The sequence below is a fragment of the Lissotriton helveticus genome, chromosome 11 (assembly GCF_964261635.1).
Source record: "Lissotriton helveticus chromosome 11, aLisHel1.1, whole genome shotgun sequence".
Taxonomy (NCBI): Eukaryota; Metazoa; Chordata; class Amphibia; order Caudata; family Salamandridae; genus Lissotriton; species Lissotriton helveticus.
The window spans coordinates 451,020,073-451,034,553 of record NC_136072.1 but is presented as its reverse complement, the minus strand read 5'-3'; the positions used below and the strand labels follow the sequence as shown (position 1 = coordinate 451,034,553).

At 43.7% G+C, this 14,481-nt stretch overlaps 1 protein-coding gene across 1 annotated transcript in view; it reads left to right on the top strand.

The window, feature by feature from the left end:
* The first annotated feature begins 384 nt into the window (after positions 1 to 384).
* Positions 385 to 14,481, top strand: part of LOC144791308 (2-acylglycerol O-acyltransferase 1-like) — a 143,595-nt gene continuing 129,498 nt past the window's right edge. Inside the window, exon 1 of the mRNA XM_078665974.1 lies at positions 385 to 723. Coding sequence (XP_078522100.1) covers positions 630 to 723 — 94 coding nt within the window. The 5' untranslated portion in view covers positions 385 to 629. The remainder of the gene's footprint in view (positions 724 to 14,481) is intronic.

The following is a 14,481-nucleotide window of genomic DNA, read 5'->3' as shown; positions in this document are numbered from 1 at the left end:
TGAATATTAGATGTACAAAACATTTAGAATTCCGATGAATGTGCCTGTCAGTGACCTGGCCAAAGAGGACATGAAACACCTGAAATAGGACCATAAATTGTAAGCTGTTCTGAACAGGGGCCCCAAAATATGTTTGGCCCAGGGCCCCCCAAATCCTTAAGATGTCCCTGGGCATGTATACTTACACTATGAGCCGTGACATTGCAACTTAGTACGTCAAGATGAAAATTGGAGAGGGGCAGAAAGTTGTATGTAGCAGCACAGATATCCGATGGTTAGTTTACAATTTTCGAGCGGGAAAGCAATCCTGTCAACACTTGCAGTATTTCGTAAACTCCCTTAGACAGGGAACACACTAGTTCTCGGTTTCGCTCGCGGACACACCCTTGGGCGTCGCTACGCCAGCCCGCAGCGCGTGCATTGTGAAAGTCGGGCGCGCGCACGGACAGGCAAGGGCAGTGGGTGGAAAGTGTAACAAACTTGGAAGGTGACTGCGCCGCTACGTCTCCTGCGTGGACGTGCTCACTCGAAGGGGCAGCGAGGGGGGCTGCGCCGTGCAAGAAGGAGCGCCCCTGAGTCACCAGCTTTGCACCGCAGCCTGGGGTCTCCCCTCGCAGGAGCCTGCCACTATGAAGATCGAGTTCGCCCCCTTGAACATCCCCCTGTCCCGCAGGCTCCAGACCGCCGCCGTCTTCCAGTGGGTCTTCTCCTTCCTGCTGCTAGGTACAGTCTGGCATTTTGGAGCACGCTTATCGCATTTACTTTTTAAAAACAAAGTTGCCACGCGTGCATGTCAGTGGGAGGGAAAGGAGTAAGTGTAAGTAAGCTCGCCTTGTTTACACGGAGCACGTTTTGCAATTTGTTATGTTGTTGAAACCACTTTAGGAGATGCGAGAAAGAGTAGTTTATTGGCATTTACATTACAACATGAAAAGGAGCCCCCAACCAGCGCGTGCTCTGCTTCAGCCGTTCTGACAGAGTGCCTCGAAACTCCACGGCAGGGCACACGCCATCTAGGAACACCAGATAAACCTAAATGTCCTAACATAACCTTCAACACATAAAATGCACACACACGATCACGGTTCATAAAGGTACAACAGCCCACCCGCCCCCATTTTTCATGGGTAAAGTGAATCGCATTGGCTTCGAAGCGCCTCTGTTGCCGTTGTGAACGGGTAGCATTTGCTGAGAGTGGCTTTAGTTAGTCTTTTCTGGCAAGTTGCAATCAACATGACAACCTAATATGCTGCTATTTAAATTATCTTGTTGCTTTCTGCTCATAAATTTACAGTGTTGGTTAACATGTGCAGCTTGGACTATTGCTGGGCAAAGTGTTTCTTTTCAGTGCTGACACATGGTGGCATTCCCACGAGGAAAGCACCTGTTTGGTTCATGCAAAATGTGCCCACCAACATTCAGACCATTTGTAGAGCTGCCCAGCTAAAACCGTGGTAACCCTGTATGTTAACAGAGGTAGGGTTGGGGAACGGATATTTTTTTTTCCTTAAAAGTTAGTAGTTGATAAACAATATTTAGAATAGAGTGTGATAGAATGGACAAAGTAATGCACAGAGGAATACACCCGTGGGACTGGTACTGATATTGCCCATTATTTAATATCCATTTTTGCCCGAAGAATGCCCCTCGCAAACCACTTCTTGCACTCTCTAGTCCATGTAAAATACATTTGTTGATGTGATCAGATTTATAAAACATCATTTTGTGCGGAGCGATTAACTTGGCAGAATTTAACAACACATGCTTAACCAAGAATTATTACACAACAGCAGGGACCAATAATGACCACTAGGAATTGTATGCTAACTCCCAGTAAATCCAGAAGCCGCAGCTGATCCCTACAAAAAAACTTGCAGCTTCTTTGGAAATCTGATTAGTTGATAATTTACAATGTTCTGACAGTACATTGAGCGATAGAAATCTTAAAAAAACAGGAGAACTTAGTTTCACTTATGTTATTTCTTATCCTCTTTTAGCTACCGTTAATGTGTTTTTTTAAGTATATTCCTAAAATTCAGCTACATACTTTCAAAGTTTCTGTACCATTCCTAGGGAGAGATTTTTCTTCCCAGTAGAGGGCGTTTTGTGGCTTTGGGATTATTTCAAACTAAAGTAACATCAGTTGCTGAATAACTTTTGATTTGGCTAAGCAAATTGCAGGTTCTAGGTGGTTTGCTTAGATGCAGTTACTTTTTTGAGTGTCAAGGCTGGTTTAGTGCGAGTCCCCTTAACGTGTCCACTAGTTTCTTTATTCACCAGCCCCCTTGGGAGCTCTGAAAGTTGAGAAGGAAATGACTGGCAGTTACTGGAGGTTCTAACGATCTATTTATTTATTTATTTATTTTTCACATTTTTAAAGCGCACTGTTACCCGGAGGTGTCCTGGCGCTGTATGAGTAAGAATGCATGTGTTACATCAGAGGAAGTTAGTTTGTAAAAAGCCAGGTCTTTAAAGCTCTTCTGAAAGATAGGAGGTCCTGCGTCTCTGAGGCTGAGCGGCAGAGCATTCCATGCTTTAGCCGCTCCCAAGGAGAAGCTCCTACCCCCCCCAACGAGCTTTCCTGGCTCTGGGGACTACCACCAGCCATTGCTCAGCCGATCTAAGGGCTCTTACTGGTTTGTACCAGTGGAAAAGCACAGTCATGCACTGAGGGCCCAAACCATTGAGTGCCTTGAAGACTATGCAAAGTGATTTAAATATTATTCTTTTCCGGACTGGGAGCCAGTGTAGCATCACCAGGTCCTGAGCCACCGAGTCACGTTCAGAAGCTCCTGTGATCAAACGGGCAGCTGCGTTTTGCAGAATTTGAAGTTTATTGAGAAGTCCCTGTTGTGCGTTTAAGAGCAGACTGTTGGAGTAGTCCAGGCGAGATATCACTAGACTAGTAACCACTGTCTTTTTGTGCTCTTCTGCAAGAACCGGCAGAACTTTCCGTATTGTTTTAAGCATAAAATGGATGGTTGAAGAGAGGACATTTATTTGGGGCCTGAGGATAAGGAGTCATCCATCAGGACGCCCAGGTTTTTAACTTTCGTGACCGGTACCGGAGGAATCCCCATTTCCTCTGGCCACCAACGAGGGGACCAGAAGTTATCTCTGGCTCCAAATAGCAAAACTTCAGTTTTCGCTGAATTCAGTTTTAGGCAGTTTCCTGCCATCCAAGTACTAACTTCACGCATACAGCCTCTGAATCTATCTGCTGTGTAGTCTGTTTCACCCGGTAGCAGTGACACCACTATCTGAGTGTCATCTGCGTAAGATGTTAACTGGAAGCCAAAGGATCTGATCACTGGCGCAAGGGTAGAAACGTAAACATTAAAAAGGGTAGGGCTCAGGGAAGACCCCTGAGGGACACCACAAGGGAGTACAAAAGGGTCGGACTCAAAGGTGCCTAGAGCTACCTTCTGAGTCCTTCCGGATAGGAAGGCCTGCAGAATTTTAAGGCCTTTCCTTGTATCCCACAAGCCCTCAACCGGTCCACTAAAAGTTTATGGTGGACCGTGTCGAAGGCCGCGGACAAGTCTAGCAGGATCAGAGCAGCTCTGCCTCCTGTATCCATTATAGATCTTATGTTCTCTACCGATTTGGTCAGTGCGGATTCGGTGCTATGACCCGCCCTGAATCCGTGCTGTGAAGGATCTAGACATTGACCAGCTCTCAGGAAGGCACTCAACTGAGTGTTTAAGATACCATCCATAATTTTCGCTGGCAGGGGTAGTCTGGCAATAGGTCGGAAGTTATTCAAATCGGTTATGTCAAGGTTCGGTTTTTTGAGTAGCGGGAGTATGGAGGCTTGTTTCCATCGTGATGGAAATTCCCCTTTGTCCAACATAGCGTTGAACAGTGGGGTGAGACCAGCGGCCATGGCCGCGGGGGCTAATTTAGCCACCGTGGCTGGGCAGGGGTCTGATGGGGATCCCGATTTTATCTTTAATAGTCTGTTCGCGACCTCCTCCTCATTGGTCGGGGCAAAATTGGGTAGCGTCATATTAATACTGTTTCTTTCATTATTGGTGTCAGGGGACCCCGTTATAACTTGCTTGTCTAACGGAAGGAATATCTTTCTTACCTTGTTCTGGAGAACTTGGCTAGGTCTTCGCAGAGTTCATGGCTTGGGGGAATCTCTGCTGGCTTGGGGGCTACCAGGGATGAAACTGTCTGGAAGAGTTCCTTGGAGGAGTTGCTGGCTTCCTTAATGCGTATAGAGAAGTAGTTGTGTTTCGCTTTTTGGATCGTCAGTTTGTACTCTCTCAGCTCAGCGTTGAGTAGCTTTCTATCCTCCTCTTTATAGTTTTTCCGCCATGTTCTTTCAAGTATTTTACAGCGAATTTTATGGTCCCTGATCTGCTCCGAGAACCAGGGGGCTGAAGGACTTAGACGTGTAGAATGGTATGTTTTAGGAGGGGCTACGTGAAGACAGGCTGCCTCAAGCCAGTTCGTGTAGTTTGTGGCAGCTTCTTCCACCTCAACTGGGAGAGGCGCCATTGAGGATCTTAGCACATTTTCCAAAACCTTCCCTTCTACACTTTTCCATTTTCTAATTACTCTGGGTGGGTTTTTAACCTTAGCTAATCTGGCAGGGTGGACTAGCTTAATTTCGAAGTAGATAGCTGCATGGTCCGACCAGGAGATCTGGTGAATGCCAGTCACCTTGAGGAGCGGATGGTTGGAAAAAATACCATCTAAAGTATGTCCAGCCCTGTGGGTCGACCCTCTGACCCGTTGGGTTAGTTCTAACCCGAGCAGAAGGTCCATCAACTCTCGAGTATCTGGGTCTGACTCCTTCTCCAAATAAAAATTAAAGTCACCCAACAGAGTAAAAGTGTTAACATCTACTACTTTTTCTAGCAGTTTGGTAAGATCTGAGAGAAAAGGGACTTTGGGTCCAGGGGGCCTGTACATAAGACAGCTTTTGTGGGTTTGGTGGTTAGAGAGTGTAAGATGAAAATCCAGTGCTTCAAATAAGTCTGTGGAACCACACTGAAAGGACCCTCTAAATGATTTGTGATAGATTATGGCAAGTCCACCACCTCTCTTCTTAACTCTATTTAGGACAAAACACTCATAATCCGGAGGGGTGGCTGTGTCAATGTCTGGGCCAGAGGCCGCATCCGTCCATGATTCCGTAATAAAGGCTATTTTTACCTCGGATTCCTGTATTAATTCCGCCAGCTCAGTGCTGTGTTTCACCAGCGATCTGGCATTGAGTAGCATACATTTCACCATAATTGGTGTTTTATTTCCCGGGGATCTGGAGGGGGCCGTGATATAAGTACTGGCCAGCCATAGGGGTTTGGGGAGAACCTGCATCTACCTCTCTTTTATTAGTGAATCTCATTAATCATCTCACAATTGCCTGCTAGAGATTTATTTTGTACCAATTTTAGGGATCTCCATTTACAAATGTTGACTTTTTTTTAATAGTTTTGCATAGTTATTATTTTTAAATCATTTCACGAGGCATACAGTTTTATTTCCAATGACATTTGATTTTACATTTTCCACAGACCTGGGACTACGTTTCCTTTCAGGCCAACCACAGCTCCCTCCCATTTTCCCCCTGGTGCAGCGCATTGCTTGGGAACCCGGGCACCTCTACAATTCTTTCAGCACTGATTATGATCTCACTATCTATAATGGGACCGAACACCATTGACTGTAAAATCCACAGACCCGATATGATTGTATATATGGAATTTTCTTGACAGACCGTGCTGTTCTTGCTTGACTGATACACATGTTGATCACGGTAGGAAAGGGCCCTTCGTGCTTGGTCACCCACCTCCCCTACTTTTTGCTCCAGTGCTGATGGTTATGACTCTGAAAATGCACTGCAGCCTGCTGATGTGGGAATTGGTAACCCCAATTGGCAAATTACTTTAACCCCCTTATAATTCCCTAGTATATGGTAACGTAGTACCCAGGGCCTGAAGCACTGTTTTTGGTACCCTGAATGACCCAAGTAAACAACAGACAGCAGGCCTGCAGGAGCAGTGCAAGCGGCTTGAACTCTACTTTGCCCTCACAGTGCATGGTAAAGTCAATGCACTATTTGTAATATATGCCGGTCACCAAGGCCTCCTAAGCCCAGGAGGCAGGGTGCATTATATTAAAGGTGTGAACATGTGTCAGCATATATGTATCTGTAGTGGCCTTTACCATTCAAGGACATTACATTGATAGACGGTCCTTAGGATAAAATTGGCTGGCACCCAGGCACACCGGAGGTTGATAGATCCATTATGATACCGCCTAAATATGTCATATTTGGTAGCAAAGAACAAGCCTTATCATCCCTTGCTTAAATCTTGTGTCAAGGACATTGTGGCATGCACACATATGGCTACCTTAGAGGCTGCCCACCTGGTTGCCCCAGCCTTTTCTGTGCTATGGCTGCCAGTTTGCTGTTGCTGCCACCAAGACAGGAAGCTGACCTCCTGCCAGGAGGTGTGAACTCTCCCAGGAGTCGGAAGCAATGGCCTGGACGGGAAGGAGATCACACCTCTGTCCCTGACAGGATGGCTAGTGAAGTGGCACATCAAGATGGTGAGCTTCAAACATTGCACCGCCTGTGATAAGTAACCAGGCTGCCTCCCAAAAGAGGAAACCCTCTCTTGCCCCAGGCACACTTGCACCCGGGCAGGTAGGAAAATTAGGTATTCAGGCGGTGTACACCCCCAGAAGGCTAGTCACACCTCAAGGGGGGGCTGCCTAGTGTGTGAAGGTAGGAAAGACTTCTCTCATTTTTAGAAGTGCTAGACTAGTGGGTTTTGGGTAGAAAAGGTGACCTTCACCCCTGGATGTGGTCCCCTCAGGGGCATATAAGCCACTGGGGTTAGAAACCAATTGGCAGCTTGCACCCATGCCCCTAAATCGAGAATTTAAGGGCTACCCCGACACCTGAAACCTCAGTTCTGATCTGGATTGCAACAAGGACAAAAGAAGAGACCTGTGCCTGCGACCACAGGAGCTGCGCAAAACATAAGCGCAAGACTCTTCACCTTTGGCAACCTTCCTGGAGCTGCATGTACACGGCTCGTCCTGGATCAAAGCTTGGTTCCCCAGACAGAAGGACACCTTTGAGTGCAAAAGATGTCAACAGGTTCCCCTGGACTAGTGGCAATAGTCTTGCAACTGCAGGTAAAAACAACAGAGCGGAACAAAAGAATCACTAGCTAGCAGGGCCTCCGAGGAATCGCCAAGAAGTATATGGTCCAGTGCATTGTGGGAAACATAGTCCTGCCCTCCACAAAGTTTCATAGAGCAACCTTGTTCCTCCAGACATCTAAATAGCTTTCTGCTGTGCTTACCTCTGTCCAGGCTTGTTGGTCACCAGTTCAGCAACAATCCCCTTTCCCCTTTACTTGACTTTGCACCTCAAAAGAACTCCACAAAACCTTCATCTGACATCAGCAGTGGCTTTGTTGCAGACTTTTTGCTACCTGTTCCAAACCAGCACTGTGTAAGCAGTAAAACCAGCTCTCCTGCAGCTCCCTCTTCAGCACCAAGGACAGCCAGGACAACTCTGCAGCCGGGCTTCTCAAGCCAGGTAAAAGCAAACTGACTGTTGTTGCTTAGTCCTGGGACCTGCATCACCTTTATCCTCCTTGGGTTCCACGCAACTGGACTTGCAAGGGACCGATTGTCAATCCCACTTTTTTTCCCATTGACCGCAAAGCAAAAGTTCTGCAATAGTGAATTGCTGTGATTTTATATTTTCTTCTAAAATCCATAACTCCAGTTATATATATCTGATTATGTTAGTTTTGGTGTAAAAATTAGTATAAACATCTGCTTTATTTGTATAAATTAGTGTTGGATTTCTTTTGAGTTTTCTATTACTTATCGTACATGTTGGTACTCCTGAAATGCTCAACACGTGTTCCTCTGATAATTTTAGTCCCTCCCTAATGGCACAGACACTACCGCCATCACCGAGGACGCCGGAATTATTGTCGGGCAGACCGGCAGGCTGTTACCGAGGAGCCTTTAATATTGGAATACTTTGCAGCGAAGAGACCTTGAATTATTGTTCACCTGATACTTTTCCTATGTCTGTCCCGAACTTGATTATGGTGAATTTTCATTAAGCACACCGCCACAGCGGATTGATGCTTTTATTCTTCATCTACTACGCGACAATCTACTGACACCCTAACCGGGTTGGAATTATCACCGGTTGAGGGGGATTGATCCTCTTTCTTCTAATTAAAGTAATCCCTGAAGAGTCCAGAGTGTATTATACTCAGACGAAACACGTGTCGGCTGGCGCTGTCTGGTACGAGTATTAAAGCAAGGAGACCACCAGGCGTCAACTGCTCTTTTCTTGTGGATTTACACAAACTGACATATTATATGTTTAATTCTATGTGTGTGCACATGTTTTTTGTTTTGTTCCTCTGATAAGGCTGGACTGCTCTTTCTTTGCCACTCTACCAGGATTGAGCTAAGGATTTATTATTGTGAATCCAAGGGCCATCTTTGAATATTGTGAGACTATTGCATGGTGAAGCCTAATCAGCATCACCACATAATACTCTACCTTCCTACGCCCTGCATTTTTGCCAGAAGTTTTCGGCCTTTCACATGGGCTGGTCCTTCATTCTTCTGTCCTCCTTTTCTCTTCCTCATCACACCAAAGAGGAGTGAGTGAGTGCATAGACTGTACCGAAGATTGCTATGTCTTAAATCAACCGTACACAACAGGACAGAGTTGGATGGTTAGCTCTTTGTAGGCTTCACCGAAACCAAGAAAGACAAAACAGTAACCAAGTGCATTATTTATTATCATTTGCCATGCCTTATCCAAGAAAGCGAAAATTGGGGGTGGAGAGAGCACGCCTCCTTTAGATCAATTACCGAATAATCCTACTTTTAGTAATCTAAGGTACAATGGTGCTCCGGTGTGACACTTGCTGTCTTACAAGTGTGAATTAAACAGAAAAACGAAATGCTGCCGAACACGGTAGCAACACACTGGGCACTGTGCACTGGTGTCACTAGGGACCTTAAGTGGTTGTCAAACAATCATCAATACTCAATAGCAGTTCAAAACAAATCAGTCAAACATTATATTTCAATTGTTTTCTTCAATTGTATTCATCAATGAAATTGTAATTTCAAATTGGACATGACCAGTATAATAAGCATTGACATCAAATAATCAACTTACATTTTACAGTATATAGTCATTGCATCATGAACAATGTTTGCAGTGTACATCAATTTGAAATAAAAACAAAATTCTTGCGAACACCCCGATGCATTTCGGGACAGTGACGTCCCTTCTTCAGGGGAAATCTATAGAGGGAACAAAATTTGACACACTTATAGTTCGTCCTAATGCGATTGTTAACTGATACAAAAGTAATAACTTCAGACTTCCACATTAGAGGGAAATACCTGCTCATTCTGAAAAAAAGATGAAGAAACATGGAGAAAAGCTGTTATAACGAAGAGAAAGCAGTAGCCAAATAAAGTGAAACCACAGGAAATTGTGGAGTTAAAGAATGATCGCACCATGGTGGCAAGAACTATCTGTGCAACACGTACAAAATATTCAGAAACGTGGTAAGTGCCGTGCTGAGTGACCAAAGAGACACCACTGTGTATTAAAATATAAAAGACTGAAAACACGAATCATGATCATCAAATACCTGGCTGAATGCAACTGGCGTGGACTAAACAAAGAAACCGCAACAACTTCAGTATGATTACCAATGCGCCGTGTTACAAATACCAAATGTCATGCACCAGAAAGGTACACCCACCTTATAAACAGAAATCCTCTTGTCCGTCCTGTAAGCCAACCAAGCAAAGCTGCATAGAAGAACTGTAAAAAACACAGGAACCTCGTATAAGACGCTACCGGCGTAGGTTATGTTCTAGAATAACTGATATTGATGTCTAAACTCACCGAAGTAGGAGTTACAGTGGGTTTAACCAGTAGAACCAAACCACTCGACCCACGGATGTATTCTGGTAGTTAGTCAACTTGCATTTTAGCGTCCTGAGAAATAAAATGGAACACGCTCTGTCACCCGCTTTAGTCACACAAACCAACTGTCGCTGGTCGCCTGAACATGTCAAGCAAAGTACTTTAAAGTATGGCTTACCCGAAAGACAGATATAGCACCTTCGAACCGTTAACCCGTATGCCTCCAACCAGGAGTTAACCGCCTCACAAGTGAAGACGTGCTTATGGTGTCCGAGAGTGCATAGAATAGTAAACAGGGGACTATCTAGGTTGCAAATGAAGCGCCATGATGGAGTGGTGCAAAACTGGGATATTAACAAAATCAGCCAAAAAGCTTATACTAAAAAGCCGTAAAATCGTAATATGAACTAAACTACAACAAGGGTGCGTTACCATTATCTAGCACATAGCTAAACAATTAACTGCTGCCTAATAAAAGGTCGCTATGTTCCGGCTAATGGGAGCATCAGTATATACTATTAATTATGTACTTATTCCTAAAGAAGCCTCTGGGACCCAGGGGGGCACAACTAAAGATACTCTAGTCATACGTGCATCGTTGGGGAATGGTGACTGGTAATTGAAACTAAAAACAAAAAGTGAACCTAATGAAAACAAGAGTGAAACTAGGGCAAACTAGTGATACCACGAATATTAAGACCTCAGGGAATGAGCAGATAAATGGTGCGGCTGAAACCTGTGAGTCAAAACCCATAGGAACCAGGTAGAAAAGAAGAAAGCTAATATACAACAGCTTGACAGTACTATATATGTGAACCTATTATGGATATACCATGTAAACCCATAGGGCTAGAAAAATATGAATTGCAGTGCGAAAGAAAAATGCATACATAAGGCCTAACATATGACAAGGTCACATAACAAAGTATAAAAAAGACTCATTGGATGATCAAGGGAGTTGCTGATGACTTGATCACCTGTGTACATGTCTGCTAGACGGCTAACCGCATGAAACTTCACAAAAAGCAAGACATATCAAAAAGGTCATTAAGACCTGCTGGGTGCATTGTTCCTAACGTTTGTATCCAGAAAAGTTCCCTTTGTAGTAACAACCTGTTGGTGTCACGGCCTGGTCTGTCTAATATTTGCTCTATGACTTGAAACCGTTTTTGTGATATTGTATGTTTGGCCACATCCCAATGAGTAGCTAAACTGGAGGTTGTACTTTTGGTGCAAATCCTGCTCTTATGCTCAGTTATCCTGGTTTTCAATTTGCGAGCTGTTTTACCCTTATAAGCCTTACCACAAGGGCATTTTATGCAATAGATAACATGAGAAGAATTGCAATCAGTTGTGTGTTTGAGTTTAATTTTTTGGCCTGATAGTGCATGTGTCAATACATTCCCAATCGTAACATTATTACAATGTGTGCCATTGTTGCAACGTCTGGTGCCTAGGCAATTTGATAAGCCTTGTGGGGTTTGTTTAGTGGCCAATAAGGCGCGTAGATTTTCCCCCCTAGTGTAGGCAAAAAGAGGTCTCATCAAATATGCCAATAAACTTTTGTTCATGTTGAAGATCCCAACGTTTAGAAATGATGTTCTTAACTGCTCGTGAAACGGTGGAATACTTTGAAACATAAACAATACGTTTATTTGTGTGTATGGGTTGTTTCTGCAACAACTCATTCCGTGTTTTTTGCATTGATTTATTCAAGCATTCTTGTACTGTACATTGTGGATATCCACGTGTAATGAATCTTTGGGAATATTCTTCAAGTTTTTTATCACATACCTCTGGATCTGAACATATTCTCCCTATTTGTATGAACTGTGAGAACGGCAGATTTTTAAGTAGACTCATCGGGTGGAAACTTGAATGTAACAGAGTGCTATTTCGATCTGTAGGTTTGGAATAGACTGCTGTATGAAATGTATTGGACTTGGACTTATGGATTTGCACATCTAAGTAATGTATGGAATCTGGTTGTATATTGAAAGTCAGCTGTATGTGTGGGTTGAGATTATTCAAGGTAGCGATCATCTCTTTCAGTGCCTGTGCTGAATCCTGCCACAGCAGGAAAATGTCGTCAATATATCGACAGTAAAGTAGGATGTTTTTCCACCATGTTTGGTTAGATATGATGTTGTCGGATTCATATTGGGACATGTAAATGTTAGCATACGACGGTGCCCCCGAAAAACCCATGGAGGTTTCCGTCAATTGGATGAAAAAATGCTGTTGCCACTGAAAGTAACTGTTGTGCAAACAGATTTTCAATAATGTGGAAGTCTGAAGTTATTACTTTTGTATTAGTTAACAATCGCATTAGGACAAACTATATGTGTCAAATTTTGTTCCCTCTATAGATTGCCCCTGAAGAAGGGACGTCACTGTCCCGAAATGCATCGGGCTGTTCGCAAGAATTTGGTTTTTATTTCAAATTGATGTACACTGCAAACATTGTTCATGATGCATGACTATACACTGTAAAATTTTAGTTGAATATTTGATGTCCATGCTTATTATACTTGGCATGTCCAATTTGAAATTACATTTTCATTGATGAATACAATTGATGAAAACAATTGATATATAATGTTTGACTGATTTGTTTTGAACTGCTATTGAGTATTGATGATTGTTTGACAACCAAGAAAGGCCTTCCATTTGGCATTCAGGCCTACGCCAGGAGATGTACAGCTGCTTCTACTGCTCTCACCAGAGCCGCCAAGTTTTCCTTGCATACTTGTGGGAAACATTAAAGCCTCACAGCTCAGGTGTGCAGTGACTAATACTTTGCCAGTGCTGTGTTGCATGACTCCTTGTTTAAAAGGAAATGTCAGTGTGGTAGAGCCTAGGTTCTGTATGTAAACTGCAATCTTGTGGGAGCTGCTGTTTATTATACACTATGCTAATGTGAAAACCGTTCCTACCAAATAGGAAGACCAAGGTAAGGACAGTTATACATTTTGAAAACTAGGATTAGAGAAACCTAATCCTCATAAACCTACAGGGGAGAGACTGGAGCACCTTGCCAGCATTTCAGCATCTATTCTCTCAAGTGCATTCAGGTGTTTTCTGTTCAAAGTAGTTTAAGTATTCGCAAGTGGTAAGTGTTCACCATCCATCTTAGCTAGCTCTGTTAAAGCTGAACATCTCGGGACACACATGTTTCTTTGTAATTGTCACCCATGAGGAGAGAGGCAGAGATGCTTTTTAGGTTTGGGGGGTGCTTGAAATGCTGCTTATAGTTTCTTAGGTCAAGTGCCACTCCATAAACACAGGTGCATCCCAGTATGAGCAGTGGTGGCTGCCTCTGAACAGGGGATAAAAAAAGAATTACTTTTGCCGTGACCGCGCGCCTCTCCATCTGCTGCACGCCTCTGCAAAAAAGATTTGTCCACCACCATAGCATAATATCCCCAGGTTTCTTGCTGAGGCTATTGGCCAAAACACTACTGAGTGCTCCTCCACGAGCTGACATGGAGGTGTTTGTGATGCTGTCGATGCCAGCAGTGCGACCCATGCTGGTCTGGGCCTGAAGAAGACCGAATCCTGATTTGTGACTGGAAGACCACAAACAAGAGCTTTAGCTTCCAAAAACTAGCTGAAACTCCAGACTATTTGCACCATTGCTTCTACCCCCAACACAGGTGAACCATTTATGAGTAAAACCTGTCTGCAGTTGAAAGAGTAACAGTTGCCTCTAGCCAACAGTCAGGCCCCAGTTCAATCCTTAGATAGAGATTTGTGTTTCAAAACAAAAACTAAGATTAGGTAAAGTACTTATTAATTAGGGACCAATTAGTTGCCGGTCTCCAGGCATGCAATTTCCCTCTGTGTGACAAGCAAGGTGGATTGTTGAGTAGAGTCTCCGAAGAGTAGTAAGACGCCACACTTGTCACTCAGAGCTGAGACTCGCCATTGTGAAAGGGAAGCTCCAATAACCTGTTTATTTTGTACAAGGTTAAAAAAAAAAAAAAACAAAGGTAGGAAGTATGGCTGAGTGACTTGAACATTCGTTGCTGCAACAGTGGGTGATACAAAGGTCACAACTATGAATGCCTGCACGGCAGACACCGCCCGCCATCCATCCATGATGGCTGCATTAACTCCCATGTCATTAGTAATTGTAACATTGGTTATTCACATTGCTCATAAACAGGCATGCGCTCTGCAGCTCTATATAAAAACACTTTTTTTTATAGTAAAGGATATGGCTTTTTCCCGGTTGTTGCTGCTCGAATCGTAGGGATTGTTAATTTGATATTGAGGACTACAATTTTTGTGTGCAAAATTGTTAGAGATATAACACAGCTGTACGTTCTGTGGAGTTATATTGTAAACGGTGATTCAGTATAAATAGATCTAGTTGTGAATTCTTTAATTGATTGCTTTTCACACTAAAATTGGCATTCCTAGTTATACTGTTATTTTTAATTCGTTATTGTTTCCTGTAGCTGAGCTTACCTGAGAGCTCCCTCCTATGTGTCTAAGTAACTTTTAAAAGTAAGGTCATG